Genomic DNA, 16186 nt, shown 5'->3' with positions numbered 1-16186 from the left:
AATGCTATTTTTGACTTATGCACACACGCATATAGGAAAAAAGAAAACAGGATACATTCCTAAGTGTAAATGGTAATTAAAGAAATACAGGGGCCGGCCCCGTGGCTTAGCGGTTAAGTGCGCGCGTTCCGCTACTGGCGGACCGGGTTCGGATCCTGGGCGCGCACCGAAGCACCGCTTCTCCGGCCATGCTAAGGTGGCATCCCACATACAGCAACTAGAAGGATGTGCAAATAGGACATGCAACTATCTACTGGGGCTTTGGGGGAAAAAAGGAGGAGGATTGGCAATAGATGTTAGCTCAGAGCTGGTCTTCCTCAGCAAAAAGAGGGGGATTGGCATGGATGTTAGCTCAGGACTGATCTTCTTCACCAAAAAAAAAAAAAGAAATATAAACAGTTATCTCTGGGTTGTGGGACTGGGGCATTATTTTTTCTTTTTGCTCGTCAATATTTTCTACTCCTCAAATAAAAACAAAAGACTTGTCTAATTAATTTTTTCAAATGGCCTCTGCTTGTACATTATTTATCATAGCTTTTTAATTTACAGTGTTAGCGGCCTTAACCACTGTTGTACAAACGTATACTTTTGTGGTTCTCTTTCTACCCCTCTGAAGTTCTCCTTTGCCTCTTTTAGAGGATCATCCTTTTTCTGGCCCCTGACTCTGACCTTGACAAACTTAATTCTAATGGCATATGGGCCCTTTTCCCCTGGAATAGCCATGTATCACCACAAACCTCATAACATCTAAAAGCATCTTCCTACCCAAACCGGTTCTGCCATTTCCTTCCTGGTATCACATTCCTGCAGTGCTCTGGGTCATTTTGCCCTCATCTTTCCCTTCATTCTCTGAAATCCAAATTAGTCACCATGATCCACTGACCACAAAATGGCTCTTAGATTCGTTTCTTCCTCATTAATATAACCAGCCCCATAACCACCAAAATTAAATTCTTTATAATCCATCATCCACATTACTCCCATAACCTCCTAAAAGATATCCTCCCCCGTGCAGATTTTTTTCTACCTATCATGACCAGCTTTATCTTTCTAATATGCCAGTTGTATCAAGTTATTTTTTGGCTAAAAGTCCTACAACAATTCTGTGAAAAGAAAAATTCAAGGCTGGCGAGTTGGAACGTTCATTCCGTCAGGCATCCCTATCTTACTCATCCAAATGTACCACCACCACCAAGCCCACATAAATCCCATCCACTGACAACCCAAGTCCTCATGACCATCCGTGAAGGTCTGACCTCTTTTCCTCAGTAACTTTCCTATGTTTTCTGACCTAGGAAGCCATCCCTACTTTTTTCTGCCAATCTAAACATGTTTTTCCTTTTTTTCTTGAAGACTGAGTTTAAGTCCCATCTACCACAAAAGCTCTCTTAGAAAATTCAAAAAAGCATACATAGAAAAATTTATGCACAATTTATATAAACTGCAAGAATATACATCAAATATTGTCAGTAGTTATCTCTGAAGAATCTGACCTAAAAAACGTTATACTTACTAAGCCCTAGATTTCTACAAACTCAGTATTTTTTTCCACAAACAGCCATATTCAGACAAAAAAAGTTAATAGAAATTAACACACTCATCTGGCCATTCCCTAAATTGCTACAGTATTACTGATTTATCACCGGGTGATGCACTGCTTGAATCTTTTAATAGTTTCCTATATTTAAATCTTAGCTACCTAATTGAATCTCACAAGTTCTACCATATCCTTATCCCTTAGTTCAAAACCCCCCACCTCCTTAGTTCAAAACCACTGTGAGCCACACAAGGGTGTTAGATATGCTTCAGTAGTCTTGCTTCTCTATTTTCTGATCCTGTACATCAATGACTCTTGACCTGTTTAATCCAATATACCCGTGAGAGTTAGCATCAGGTGTGGCACATACTTGCACAGGCAAAGATAGCCACTAGATAAGTTTCAGCTTACGTGTAATTCCTTGTTACCTTGCCCCTCCTCTCCTACTCAAGAAAACCTACTGAAATACACATGAGATAGATGCTATTAAAGCGACAAGTTGAAGTCTGCTCTAGTATTTTTAAACAAATAAATTACAAATCTTGATACTTTACTGTTAATAAATTATAGCACAACTCACAACTGACTTCTGGTCAATGTGGTATTTCCACTTCTGGCACCTACCTTTAAGGAGTTTTGCCTATAGTAAAATTCATACTTGCCACGGCCCTGCATAACTCTGAGGGAAAACAAAACAGGATTTGTCTGATCCCTTCTAGAGCTTAGAAGGAAATTCTCCTTTTAGCCAGTGATTATGAAAATCTGAATTTTCTTACCATGGGAAATTTAATTTTCTAACAGCTGAGACTGTCTAGGGTCAGGGATTTAGAAGGTAAGGGAAAAAGATAACTAAAACTTTGTGCACCGACTACTGCTAGTATGGTCCTATTTACCGTGCCACCACCAATGGCTTGGAGGCGCACCCTTTCCCACCCCTAAGGCTATATAATTGGTACAAGATAAATTCTGGGCATCCCAAATTAGAACCTGTGTAAATATGTGACTGCATTCTACTGTAGGAATAGTGAGGTACTTTTATGGGTTATTTAGACTAACCTGGAGCCTTAGCACATTTCCATGAGAAAGTACCATCAATCTAGAAACGAGATTTGGGAAGAAAATCCACCCTATATTTAATAACTATCTGCTTAACTTTAATCATTCAATATTTTTGATTATTTACTTACAAGACAGAGTTGAAAGTTTGAGATAAAACACAGGATTGGATTGCCAAATCAGACTCACGTGAAACAGTGATCTTACCTAGTATTAAGCTTTACTAAATGTTACAAGGATAGAGGCTATCAAATAATTCAGAGGAAGCAGAGAAAGGTCAAGGACGTCAAGGGCAGTTGGCAAGCCAGGGCTTTCCTGTGTTGAACAAGTGGCGCTGGCCCAGAAGATATGAAGGCTCTACTAGCTGAGGTTCACAAAGCTCCTCACACAGCAGTGGGAGGTGAACTTACAAAACATCTCTGTTTTATACCCCTAGAAAGTTGTTCAGCCTATGTGACTTTCTCCAAGGAGCCAGGCCTCACAGATCCTTGGTTCTCTTCACTGTAGGTAATCCTTAGCCAGGAACATCTTAAGGCCATTTCAGAGTTAAGGTCTCTTGCTCCTAACAAACGTTAGTGCTCTATTTACCCAAATGCCCTGTTGACAAGGAGATTAGACCAGAGTCACATGCCTTCTTTTCTTCCCCTCCCTGTCTCCCAAGGAAGTGAATGAATTTGCAGGCCAGCTGCTTTCACTCCCTCCTCCCAGGATTACTTAAGACCTTGGTGACATAGCTTATTCTCACTTGCCCATTGCCTAGCTCTCCAGTATTAGAACTAAATCAAATCAGTTCAACAAAACAGGTGAATCACAGAATCTCAGAATTAGAATAGAATTTTAAAGATGATTTAGTGCAAGCTCCTACCCAAAGTTTCTACTTATTATGTCTATTTTTATATCTATCTGATTGAAGATTTCTTAGGGTAGAAGAACCACTTTAAAAGGCCATTGTTATAATCTTGTATTCAATTGGGGATATCTCTTCTGTAAAACAGAAGTCTCCCCTACCTCTCTTTACCATCCCCATTGGTTCTAGTTCCAATGTCTGAATTAATCCAGAATAAGTCTACTTCCTCTTCCACTAAATAGTGCTTTCACATTTCCAAGGACACTTCAAAGCCATTATGTCCTACAACTTCTTATCCTTTCTAGGCTGACCTCTCTGGGTCCTTCAATTGTTTATCTTAGGGCAATAGCTACCTAATCTGATCTGCCTCCACAGTTATCCAGCAGCTCACCCCTGAACACATGCCATTTTAGAGACTCCAGGTGATGATGAGCTTGGGTATGGTCCAACCAGGAAAACTGTAATTTTGTTTGAACTGGATACTGTACCTCCCTTAATAGAGTATAAATTTCTTTTTTAGCAGATATGACATGCTTTTGATGCAATTGAAGTTGCAGACAACTACCACTTCCAAGTCATTCCCCCTCTTATACGCTGTTAAACCTAAAGGCAAAACTTAACATTTATCACTATTAGGTTCCATCTATTTGTTTCAGGCCACTTTTCCACTTTGAAACTTTTAAAAATGTGATACATCATCCAACATATTATTAGTTCCTCTTCCTAACTTTGTTTCAATCATTTGATAAGGTCACTTTTTTTTTAACTTTGCTTTATTGTGGTAAAATATACGTAACATGAAATTTACCCTTTTCACCACTTTTAGTGTACAATTCAGTGGCATTAAGTATATTCACATTGTTGTGCTACTGTCACCACTATCCATTTCCAGAACTTTTTTATATTTCCAAACTGAAACTCTCACCCATTAAAGAGTAACTTCTCAATACCTGCTCCACTCAGCCCCTGGTAACCACTATCCTATTTTCTGTCTCTAAGAATTTGACTGTTCTGAGTGCCTCATATAAGTAGAATCATATAATAAGATTGCTTTTTTAAAAATCTAATTAAAAACAAAATATTGACTAGGGTAAACAGGGCAGTTCTCTTGGCTGACGTTTATTTTATCATCACACACCAAGTCCAATATATGAATAGTTTTCTTTCCTGGTATTGAAAGGAAAATAGGTTTCAAAAATCAAGCCAGCTTAGAGAAAGAAAGGGAGACAGCTCTACTAAGATAATCTCACTACGCAAATCCGAGGGGATGGTCTGTGCCCACAAAAGAGCATGAAGCAGTAACCACAGAACAAGGAAGGAGGAACTAGTCTTGAACTCCTCCTGAACCAAAACTGAAGAAGGCCTCAAAGGAGCTTTATTATGTTCACGAAATATGCGGAATGGTCACATCAGATATTCTATATTAAAAATGAAATAGTAAAATGAATTCCAAAACCAAAACCTACATACATATATGTATATATATGTGTGTATCTACATATATAGAGAACACACACACACATATAGAACACATTTTTTTAAAGTGACCACTTAACATTTTTACCAAGGCTAATCCCTCGATTAGTATTAAGAGTTATAAACTAACTGTATAATTGTGCTTTTATATAGATTTGTATAAGAGAGCTGTAGAACTACTAATAAAACAATTTCTAAGACTTACTTCCACCAGTCTATTGCTCATTACTGTATAAGAAAGCTGACAGTCTTCTATTTCAGTAGGAAAAAAATTATTTAATACGCTACTCAAGTTTTTAGAATATTTTTCTTTGATGTAAATATTTAACATCTTTTATTGTATGTAAATTTAGTGGGAAATAGAAATCACACAGACCTTGCTATTGAATCTTGCTTTAGTAAGCTATATTACGCAGCTATTTTTAATACCTACCTAGTCAACAGAAGTGTTAATTTTTGAAATTTTATCTTTTGAAATGTTGCTATAACAGCTACTATAGTTACCTAAAATTTTTCTTTAAGGCTATTTTAACGGGAGAAAAGGAGGAAATACATTATTTAGGTGTAACCGAGAATAGGCAACACTATTAAAATCATTTTAAAACTGTAGTTTTTCTTTTTTAACACTGTTAATGATAAAACGTTAGTGAGTCACGGCATTTGTTTCCTGGCATTGTGGAAATTTTTCTTTAGACTAAACAGAAGACCAATATTTTTCTAATTCTTATCTCCTGGTATAAATTACAACTTTATCCGACATAACAAATCTTTCATTTTCCAATACCACTTCATACATGTTTGCTTGCAAATGTTTTTAAAATGTAGATACCAAAGTAAAACATTAAACAAAAAACAGAAATTCTCATCCTCGAGGTGTCACAGTGCACCTAATAGCCTTAGATAAATGCAACAAGAGCCATCTGAAACCAAAATTTCTCCCTAAACTGTAGCAGAATGGTTTAATGATTAGATTCTAGGGTAGTGTAATAATGCAGAAGAGCTGGGGAAGGATGCATCTACTCTTCCAAACGTACTGGAACTCTTTCTCTAAAGGTGTGGTTTGACTGGGGAGAGGAGGTTATTCACAAGAACACAGAAGAAAACGAAGACTACCCACGAAGTCAGAAAGGGAGTACAAAAGATAGTGGTTTATCCTTAAAAACAGGACATTAGAGCACAAATGTGTTCACTTCCCTTACGGTAAGAGATTAGCCTGTCATATTTTCCCTGCTAATTAGTATCCTGCCCAAGGGGTGAAAGCTGAATATCAGGAAAAAAGCTGTAGGATTCTTACCTTCCTATTTAGACGGAAGAGAGGATTCCTTAAGCTCTAAATTACTCCACCAGAGAATTTTAAAACTTCAGTAAATATAATAGGGAGAGGTATAAAAATAGTGATCAAGACATTATATAACCTATATATAACCTATAATACCCTAAATTCAAAAGAATCTTATTTTTCAACTATTCAGTAGGCATACATTTAAAACCTACAGGTAACTTGCCTCTATTTTTCACTTTAAGTTTTATTTTGTTCCAATTAGACAATCCTTTAAGAAAAATGCTTACTACAAACAGCTTAAATGGCTGCATAAGTATTATGTCAAAGAGATTTCAAAATACCAGTTCTCCTTATATAACTGATAAGAATTTCATGCAAGTTTATACAAAATAATAACAGGAGGAGTTGTTATTATTATTATTTTGTTAGCCTTACTTAAAATGCACTAAGTGACCTGGGAATTCACTGTACAGAAAAAAATTTTCTTATGTTCAAAGAGTAAATGTAAGATCTGTAAATGACATAGAACCTCTACATTTATAAACATTTATTATTTCATCTAATTTTTTCTATTTTGTTTCCTTATGAATAGACTCACTTTAATTAGATAAATTTATTTCATACCATTCATTTCCTACAGTAGAACATAGGAAGACATATCAAAAAAAGCAACCATCTCTAGAAAAAATTGCAGTTGATTTTCTTATCAACCTTACTAAATAAAGCAACAGTTAATTTCTTTTTAAAAAATCCAGCATGTACTTTACTTATTTTTTTAAAAAGGCATAAAAGTCCAAAGAGATAATAGTATTCATCCCACATAATTAAATATTCAAGTTGCCAGCCCTTGCACAGCCAGCCACTTGCCAAGCCTGTGAGAGAAGCAGCCCATAGTATTCACATTTACAAATGTGTGTAAGTGACCTGCTATCTTTCACCAGCTTATATTCTTTCCTAGCACAACGATTATTTGTGACTCATGTTCGGGGAACATACTTCTAAATTGCAGCATGATATTAAACTCACATGGGTACCCACACCCATTCTCTCCAGAGTTAACCAGTATTTTGTTAGTTTGCACATCTTTTTAACGAAAGTGTTTAGGAAACAAAGTGTTTGTATACCAAATATCTAAGATCTGTAAAAGGTGTAAATCTATATTTTATAACTACCTATAATCTATGAAAATCTAAAAAAGAAGACAAAGAAATAAACAGTAGGATACGCCAGTAAAAATAGCCTATTGCTTCAGAAAAATAAAGTGACTATGGATAGCCTTTGGGATACACAAGCCATTATTTATAACTGGCATAGATTTTAAAACATTTATATTAATTATTTAGATTTACGATTTCAAATGGGTGATATAGAGAGATGCTTTGATGTATCTAATTCTTGTAGACATAATGCCAAATTGACCTCTTATTCACCAGCTATCTTTGTGTGGGTTAATATAAAGAAAATTATAAGAATATTATTAATACGCATTTGTATGGATTTTTTAAAAGCCCTGCAAATACTCACAAAAGTCCAGTAATATAAAGATTTTAGTAATACCAAATAATAAAAAAAATCCAGTGGTTATATTTAAGTTTTAAAACAGAGAAAATATGGAATGGTATACCATATCTATTATATAAAATTTATACTATTCTAGTTTACATATATCTATTATTTCCAAATATCTATCTTGGGCTTGTTGGTATGTCTAGGTTGAAAAATAATTGATTGTGGAGAAACCTAACAAACATGCAAAGGATATAAAATTGCTAATTTACAAATGTATAATGTAGAAAAATAATTTTAGATATAAAATTTAATATGCACTACTGCCTGAGATTTGCTATATCCTCTATTAGCTCAGTCTCGGAATTCCGAAGAAGTCTCTGAGCAAGACTCCCCCACTGCTCCAGCCCCATAAGGGTAATTATGCATGTACATGTAATTGCACATGCAACTAAACAGAAAAGAAAGATTTTAGCCGGTCATACAGGAATCCATACCTAGCTCTGGCTGTTAAATCACAAATGCATCTAGAAAGACACAAATATCAATAGCTACACAATTCTAAAGGTTTTAAGTGAAAATTCAAGAAATTGGGTACAACCTGCCTGTCTCAAAGTTTATGAATCCAAATAGACACACTAATACAGACACATAAGTAAAGTTATTACTTTTGTTAATAAGCAAGATAACATATCACAAGAGTGATTCCTGAATACATTTGGAGTTGGTCTTTATAAATCAAGAACTGTAGGTTTAGATTTATGTTCACACTTAAGTCACTATTCCCAACCTTGTCTGCTTGTAAGGCTATTGGAAATTCTGGCACTCACCAGTACAAAGTAGTATGCGTACAGCGCTGTACAATGGTGAATTATAAAATATTTGTCACCAATCACTTTCCAATACAAAATGAGAATCAACAAATCTGTAAGAAGGAAAAATAAGTGAGATATTCTACAGGAAGAAAGGTGCATTGTTTTTCAAGCATATTTAACTCCTTCTCCTGACAACTCGTCACAGTGCACTCTGAGCCCAGCGCACTTTGTTCATACCTCAGTAATCCAATCACCCACTTTATCGTAAAGTATCTGCTTCCATATAACTGTCTCCCCCACTCTACTGCGACTCCTCCAGGATGAGGACCAAGTGTGGGCATCCAGCGCAGAGCCTGACATACAGCCATGTGATATATTTGTTGAAAGTATAAATGAATAATTTGTTTCCAGGGTTAAATAAAATGGAAATATTATTGACTAAAAATAATTTTAAAATAAGCTTAAATTACTGATTTTTATCATTACAATAATTCAAACAGATAAGATGGTGGCAGAAAAGGTACAACATGACCAATGCATTTACAATATAAATTCAAGAAAAAATATTTAAAAATTAACAAAGGATGCAATTAAATATTAATTCAAAATAGCAAAACTACCAAGAACTATGATTATTAAAAAGATATATAAAGAAAGGGGTCAAGGAATCGATTTTCTTTAAAAGACCCTGAATCTAAAGACCATGATTCAGAAAATAGTTTCCTTTAATAAAACAGAAACTTCTCAAAATGTTAACACAACTATTTTCTTTACCAAATAGTTAAACATGAAATTTAGACATGGAAACAAATCTCTATCATGGATGGAGACCAGGGCAGGATTCAGGTTTTGTGGGGTCAGAGCTTATATAATATGGAGACCTTCTTTTAAGAAAATAAAAATGACTAATACAAAACTAGACGTGAATATTTATAAAGAGAAATCATCAAATTACAAATTTTAAAGGGAAAATAAATACCACAAATGTGAAAATCAAGAAAATATAATACCATTAGTAAATTAACTGCCTGATAACACCCTCTAGATACAGCTTGTCTACATATTTTGGCTAAGTACTCTTTGGTCACCAATTTATATGATAATGATCTTGTAATATTTTCTATAGAGAGAATAAAAAAGAATTCACTTTTAATGCAGCTTGGTTTAGAAAAGTTTGTTTTAGTTCATATCTCTTGTTTTTACATGTTTTGGATGGTTATTTAATTTGGGAAAACAGTTAAGTTTATTTCATACAAGATTTCCTGGGTAGTGACTACTCTCTGAATCGACAATACTCATTAACCAATGCATGAGGTATATTATAAATTTTATGTTATCTTGTCAATGACAGCATTTTGTGCCAAATAAGCAAATCTTTTTCCATTGTGTTCACATGATTCCTTCTTCTTTTAATTGGGCCAAATAAGCCAATAGTGTATTCACTAATCTTATTCAAAATTTATCTCTTCCTCTTAATGAATCACTGTGTTTTGGTACAATCTAATTTCTTGTTACAATTCACTTTTTGATGGCAGAAAATCTTCTATTGAACCCATCACTCATCTTTATCATTTTTGTTTCTTATTCCATTATTTTCATTTGGATTTTCTTTCAGCTATTTATTAAATTTGAAAATTACAACATAGGGTTCTCTCTATAAATGTCCAAACAAGGATCTGTTATTTCTCTCATTTTATTGAGACAGTCCAAGATGTCTTCAAAAAGCAGTTAAAATGGCATATTCTCAACTTCCCATTTGTCTTACTGTTTAAAAGGCTATTTCAACCCCATGCAACGTCGGGGGAAATACAACAGAGGGAAACGTGGAGTAGGAAGAGTCCATGATCTTAACTGATTATGGCTAAAATAGCTTACTTTCGCAATTTTACCAAAACAATACAAAACTATGACCCTGGTAACACATTTCAAGGGCCCTTGCACGTGAGGGACCTTCAGCGATGTGAGGCTTAAACGTCATTAGCTTCCCAGTAATTCCACCCAAGAGACTCTTTAGGACAAAAAGGGACCATCACTAGTAAAAAATGTCCAGGCCTAACTGAGGCCCTCCCCTACAGCTCTGATCTTCGACAAGAACCAGAGAGCCACAGGAAAAATATTTCAGGTTCTACCATTACAGCAGGTATTTTTTCCTCTGTATGGGTCCTAAAAGCTACTTCTCAAATAAATAAATCAAAAGCATAGTCTATGTATTCTTTGCATAATTCCATGAGTAGTTTAAAAAGAAATAGACAGTGAACAACATATCACATACCAGAAATGAGGTAGCCTGAAGCAACAGCAATATTCACTTTCACAAACGACGGATCACCCCTATAAATATTTTAAACAAAAAAAAAGTTCCTTGTTTAGCACACGGGTTTAGATGACAGCTACTTCTTTTTCTGTTGAGATTTAAATATAAGGAAAATTCTTTCTGTAGATACTCAAATGGTAAACTGCCATTTGCACAAGGTACTGTGTTAGCTATAACAATATTTTTTTTTTTAACTTTTTTAATTTTTTTTTTCCCCAAAGCCCCAGTAGATAGTTGTATGTCATAGTTACACATCCTTCTAGTTGCTGTATGTGGGACGCGGCCTCAGCATGGCCGGAGAAGCGGCACGTTGGTGTGCACCCGGGATCCGAACCCGGGCCGCCAGTAGTGGAGCGTGCGCACTTAACCGCTACGCCACGGGGCCGGCCCAACAATATTTCTAATGGCACAAATAATCATAATTTCTTATATTAGGTAAAAGTTTTACGAAAATAATTTTTCCAAAAGACAACTTTTTATAAATGTGTTCTCATATGATTTGTTTGTGAACGGATGCAAATGGAATTCCAGATGCTGATTTTTTTTTTTTTATTCCATATTCTGACTCAGAGACTCCAGATGCCTCAAGAAATCATCTAGCCTGCCTCTGATTTTTGAGGCAATATACTGTTATCATCAGCACTTTACTGAGGACCAGAGGGATTTGCCCATCATCACACAATTAGGAAATGGTGGGACAGTTTCACCCTATTTTGACCCCTACACTTCTGCCTACTAGTGCTCTTTGCTCCAACAAACAAACATAAATTATCAGTCCTTTATCTTATTTAGGACCATTTTTTTACTGATAAAATGAACACAAAAATAAAACTGGTAACAGCTAAACTGGAAAGATTCAGCAGAAGTCATGTCTTCTTTATAAGTTTTGATCTGCAAATATGACCTAGGAAAGTTGGACCTGGAATAAATTATGGCATAAAAGAAAATGCAAGAATATCAAGAATTATGGTAGGTAAAAGTTTGATATGGACAAAAATCCATCAATGAATCAAATCTTTATGATAAAATTTACTTCCCAGAAGAACAGGGTCTGTTGACAATCATGTTAGTAAGATTAAAATTTAAAAAAAAAAAGGCTAGAAATTGTTTAGGTAGATTACATAAAAACTCGGTCAAGGAATTAAATTCACTAAACTGATTCACTTTGAAAAACATCTTCCCAATGAAAATTCATCAATACTAGTATAACTCTGGTGGGCATAATTCCATATTTATAAATAAAAAACAACATCGTTGCAGTCAAACAGGTGGTCAAACCCCTGGTTAAGTTGCCACACAACTCCTAGAGCCCACATCTACCATTATCCCTATGCAGCGCTTTCTCAAAACATACCTCATTTCTCAAACTAAGCTGAACTAAGCCTTTTCACATAATACCAGCAAATACAGTTTGTAAAATTTCTGCCATTTAAATGTTTCAAAAAGAACCATCTCACAAATATCCTATTATTGTTGAACATAGTTATTATTAGAGCTTCAAATCTTGTCATGTGGTACTAAATTCCTCTCGTGGACACCTATTCTTCTCATTTTCATATCTTTGATATCGAATGATGGGTCAAACATAAATTTGAAGACTAAGTCTGAAGTGGGTATTATCCAAGTTGATTCCTATCTCAATAACAACTGATTTCTGCTCAGAACAGTGATTACAATAACTTGGTTTCACTCACTAACACAGTACAAATGTTTACATCATCATCATATTCTCCCTGTTTTAGATAACAATTGCAATACTAAGGTAAAATGGCCCTCCTTATTTGTATTCAAATTAAAATAAATCATCTTAATGCACCTTGCTCAAATAAGTCTGAACACAACCATCAATATGTTTTCAACTTTTAAAGAGATGTTCTTATTAATAATTAATATCAAAACATAAATCAAATTGATGATATTGGAAAGAAACAGCTTACCAAAGTGGATCAGCAATAGTAGCCTCATCAAACAAGAAAATGTACAGGCCAAAGACCCCAACCACCAAAGAATGGCATGTAGATACTACCCTGAAATGAAAGAAAATACACACAAAGATTTTAGATTCTTTGCAATAAACTTTAATTCTGACAAGACATTTAACATTCTGAAGAAGGTAAATCTGGAAGAATTTAAATACAAGAATGGAGTACATCTGAGAGTCTAACATAAGATGCCATTTAGAAATCCAAGGGCCACACTTGACTTTGGAATTAATAACAAGAAGGACACCCAGGTCTACAATTTCCTACTAGAAAATTGGTGAGTCACTTATTGGTTAAAAGTTCTAAAGCAGAAGCATATCTGATGATGCAGCTGATAGATGGCAACTGGTGAGCCCACTACCCCGCACCCTGCTCCAAGCTCCATCCCCAACAGCATCACTGCGGGATTAGTTTCTTTCTCCAATCAGTTAAGAAGGACTTCCATATCTACTGGCCTTAACCAGTAGAATCCTTGAATCAGAATTCGAATGGATCATGAAATGAATATTTATTAATTTAGAGACTCCGAGTTTTAAATGCACATTCACATGCATTATTACACTTGATTCCTGTAACAAATCTGTGAGGAAGCGATAGCAGCTATTATTAGTCTCTCTTCATCATTATTATGAAAGCACTTCTAAACAGAAAAATTGAGGACTACGAATTTATACAGAAAACCTATTTTTAAAAGAAACATCCAAGTGAAAGCAAAATGTTCACAAGATCCAGATCAGATTTTCTTTTATAGAAGGACTAAGGTTTAGATGAAAAACATCATTTTCTATGAACATATTTTGCTAATAATTTAATGACTCAACCAATATCCAAGCTCTATGATGTGTTTCTTAAAGAATTGTATACAAGATACTGTATATTTATTTACACAATGAAAAAGTTTACAAGTAATGAAGTTTCTTTTCTCTTCATTAGAATAAAGGATGAAAGGTACAGCAAAGTTTTCTCTTTAGAAATTAATGGTGTGCAAAGAATTTCTCACTACAATATGACCCCAAATCTTTAAAAATTAGTGAAATATATCAACCAATATGAAGCTTGATATTAGAAAATCTTATTGTAACCTGAAAAATCAATATACTTGATTTAATACATGACGTGGTCCTAAATAGACATATCAAGCTACATCAAATCATATTTTAAATGCTCAAAGATTTTCACTAATTTAAAGGCATTAACAAAGAACACTTTGGAATACCAAAGGATCATTTTGAAGTGTGAATAATTAATCCAATTTATCTGGTTTATAAGTCTGGAATTTTCACGCCAAGCACACCTGTATTTCATTTGAACACAGCAGGATAAAAATGTAAGTTCCTTGATATCAAATAAAACACTCCATCTAAATAATCATCCAACAAGCTTTCTGTCGCCATTTAAAAATTCTATGAAAGGAAAAAATATAACCTCTCACCAACCTGTTTTAGCATTTAGTAACCTTATAGCAAAAAGTTTCCTCTTGGAAAAAAATCTAACTTTTTGTTCCTGATACTCAGGCCTCAAATTTCCTTCTCTGTTGAGATGTTATATGGTAAACGGGAAGAATTACAAGCCCTCAGCTGACGGAAATAGCATATACTTCAAGAAAGGAAAGGTTAAATCTTACCTGTATCAAATAGCTCCCACTAGAATGAAGAGGAGAAGCAAATACCCTGTGCTTACATACAATCTATATTAAAAGTCTATACGGTCAGAAACTTCTGTTAGTAAAAATTTCACATTTCATTCTTTAAAACCAGATTCCTGGCAAAGCAAAATGTACATTCCTTAGTGTCTATAAAGAAACATCAAGATGCTCTCAAGATAAAATATTTCAATTTTTTTTCAAAGAAGGTTAAAAAGAAATGTGCTTATCAAAAGACAGTGCTTTTTTTTTTTTTTAGGAAATAATGACCATTTTTGAAGAGCAATTTAAAGTTATTGATTTAATCATTCACAAGTAATACGAGTATTAACAATAGCGATTGTATAGCTCAAACAGACAGAAGAGTTAAATTTTGAAGAAGTAGATTTAAAAAATAGGAGTATTTCAACACAGTAGGACTTCCTATACCATAGGAAAAAAAATGGATATAAGAACATTTTTTTGCTTATGAGATATAAATAATATCTATAACTATGTATGTTTTCAGAAAAAGCAACAATTAAGCACAGCAATTACTCACTTATAATTAACTAAACTGTTATCTCTCAGGTGTAAATTTTCCGGTGAGTTTTTTTTCCTCCTGTTCTTTTTCTACTAGACAGCTTAGACCACTCATTCTTCATACTCTTTCCTGATTACTAGGAAAAATTATGTGCGTTGTGTTGATCTGTCTGTTTCAGGACTGGAAACTGGATTTCAAGACATATATGTGTACTTCACTCAAAAAACAGCCGATTTTTTTTCCTTCTTTGCACTCTCCACCTCATGGCTTAAGTCCCATGTGAACCAAGGTGGAGTGGGAAACAGGAGTAAATTGGAGAGAGAAAAAGAGAGAACACCATTTGAATAGCATAATGCATTTTATATAATCCCAGACTCCTTTTTCAAATGGGAACTCAGTTTCCCAAATGGTGATTCCATGCATCATAGAATGGCAGTGATAGACTGAATAATGCAAAGTATTTTTCAATTTCATTGTTTCATTTCATTTTCATCTTTGCTTCTCTCTCTCTGTACTCTCCCTATTTCTGTGGCTTGCAGCTCTCCAAGATTCAAATGCCTTTACCTACCCTAACCATGGTGAAAGGGAAATGAAAATAGTTCAAAGTTTAGTCGCAGAAAATGAACACCCTCTTTCAGCCCCTTCCTTCTCTATTCTATCTATCTTCATGTTAGAAAGAGTTTTAAAAAATAACGGTTAGTATCTTTTGTATCCCACATTTGAACAATATCTTTGTGCTATTCTTAAGACAACCATACCTCTTATTTTTCAAGAGTACATGGAGAAATAATTCTTACTTTTAAGGTGAGAAGAGCTGTAGCATGTATGAACCAGACAAATCAGTGTGAGGTGCAGAAGAAAACAACTAGAGTTTTATTCACAGTCTGAGTTATAAAAGTGGATGCCTGCAAAACAATTTGACTCAAACATAGGGCATTTCAGGTCAAATAGGACCATTCTCAAATAAATACTCAGACTTTGGCAGAAGTTCTTTAACTCTAAAAGAAAACTTCAATGAAAAATAATTATAGCAATTTTAGAGAACTGCTGAATTCATTTTATAGTTAGCATTAACTTCAACCTAATAACAACAACAAAAAATATTCCCACATCTGCTCCAATTCACTGAGGTTTGCAAATGCACAGAGATGTTTGGGCACTTGAAATGCTCTAAAGCAAGTGAAGCAGTCATCAGAGTCATTTTGT

General features: G+C 34.6%; 1 protein-coding gene across 9 annotated transcripts in view; it reads right to left on the bottom strand.

Annotated features, from left to right (window-relative positions):
* Positions 1 to 16186, bottom strand: part of TLCD4 (TLC domain containing 4) — a 98168-nt gene that overhangs the window by 28015 nt on the left and 53967 nt on the right. For all 9 annotated transcript variants that reach the window (XM_058538583.1, XM_058538586.1, XM_058538587.1 and 6 more), the window contains 3 exons: positions 12771 to 12860; positions 10792 to 10850; positions 8535 to 8629 (listed from right to left, as the gene is read on the bottom strand). In XM_058538583.1, coding sequence (XP_058394566.1) covers positions 8535 to 8629; positions 10792 to 10850; positions 12771 to 12860 — 244 coding nt within the window. The remainder of the gene's footprint in view (positions 1 to 8534; positions 8630 to 10791; positions 10851 to 12770; positions 12861 to 16186) is intronic.

This window comes from Diceros bicornis, chromosome 4 (genome assembly GCF_020826845.1).
Source record: "Diceros bicornis minor isolate mBicDic1 chromosome 4, mDicBic1.mat.cur, whole genome shotgun sequence".
Classification (NCBI taxonomy): Eukaryota; Metazoa; Chordata; class Mammalia; order Perissodactyla; family Rhinocerotidae; genus Diceros; species Diceros bicornis.
Note: the sequence above shows the minus strand (reverse complement) of the source record. Positions and strands in the feature narration are given on the sequence as shown.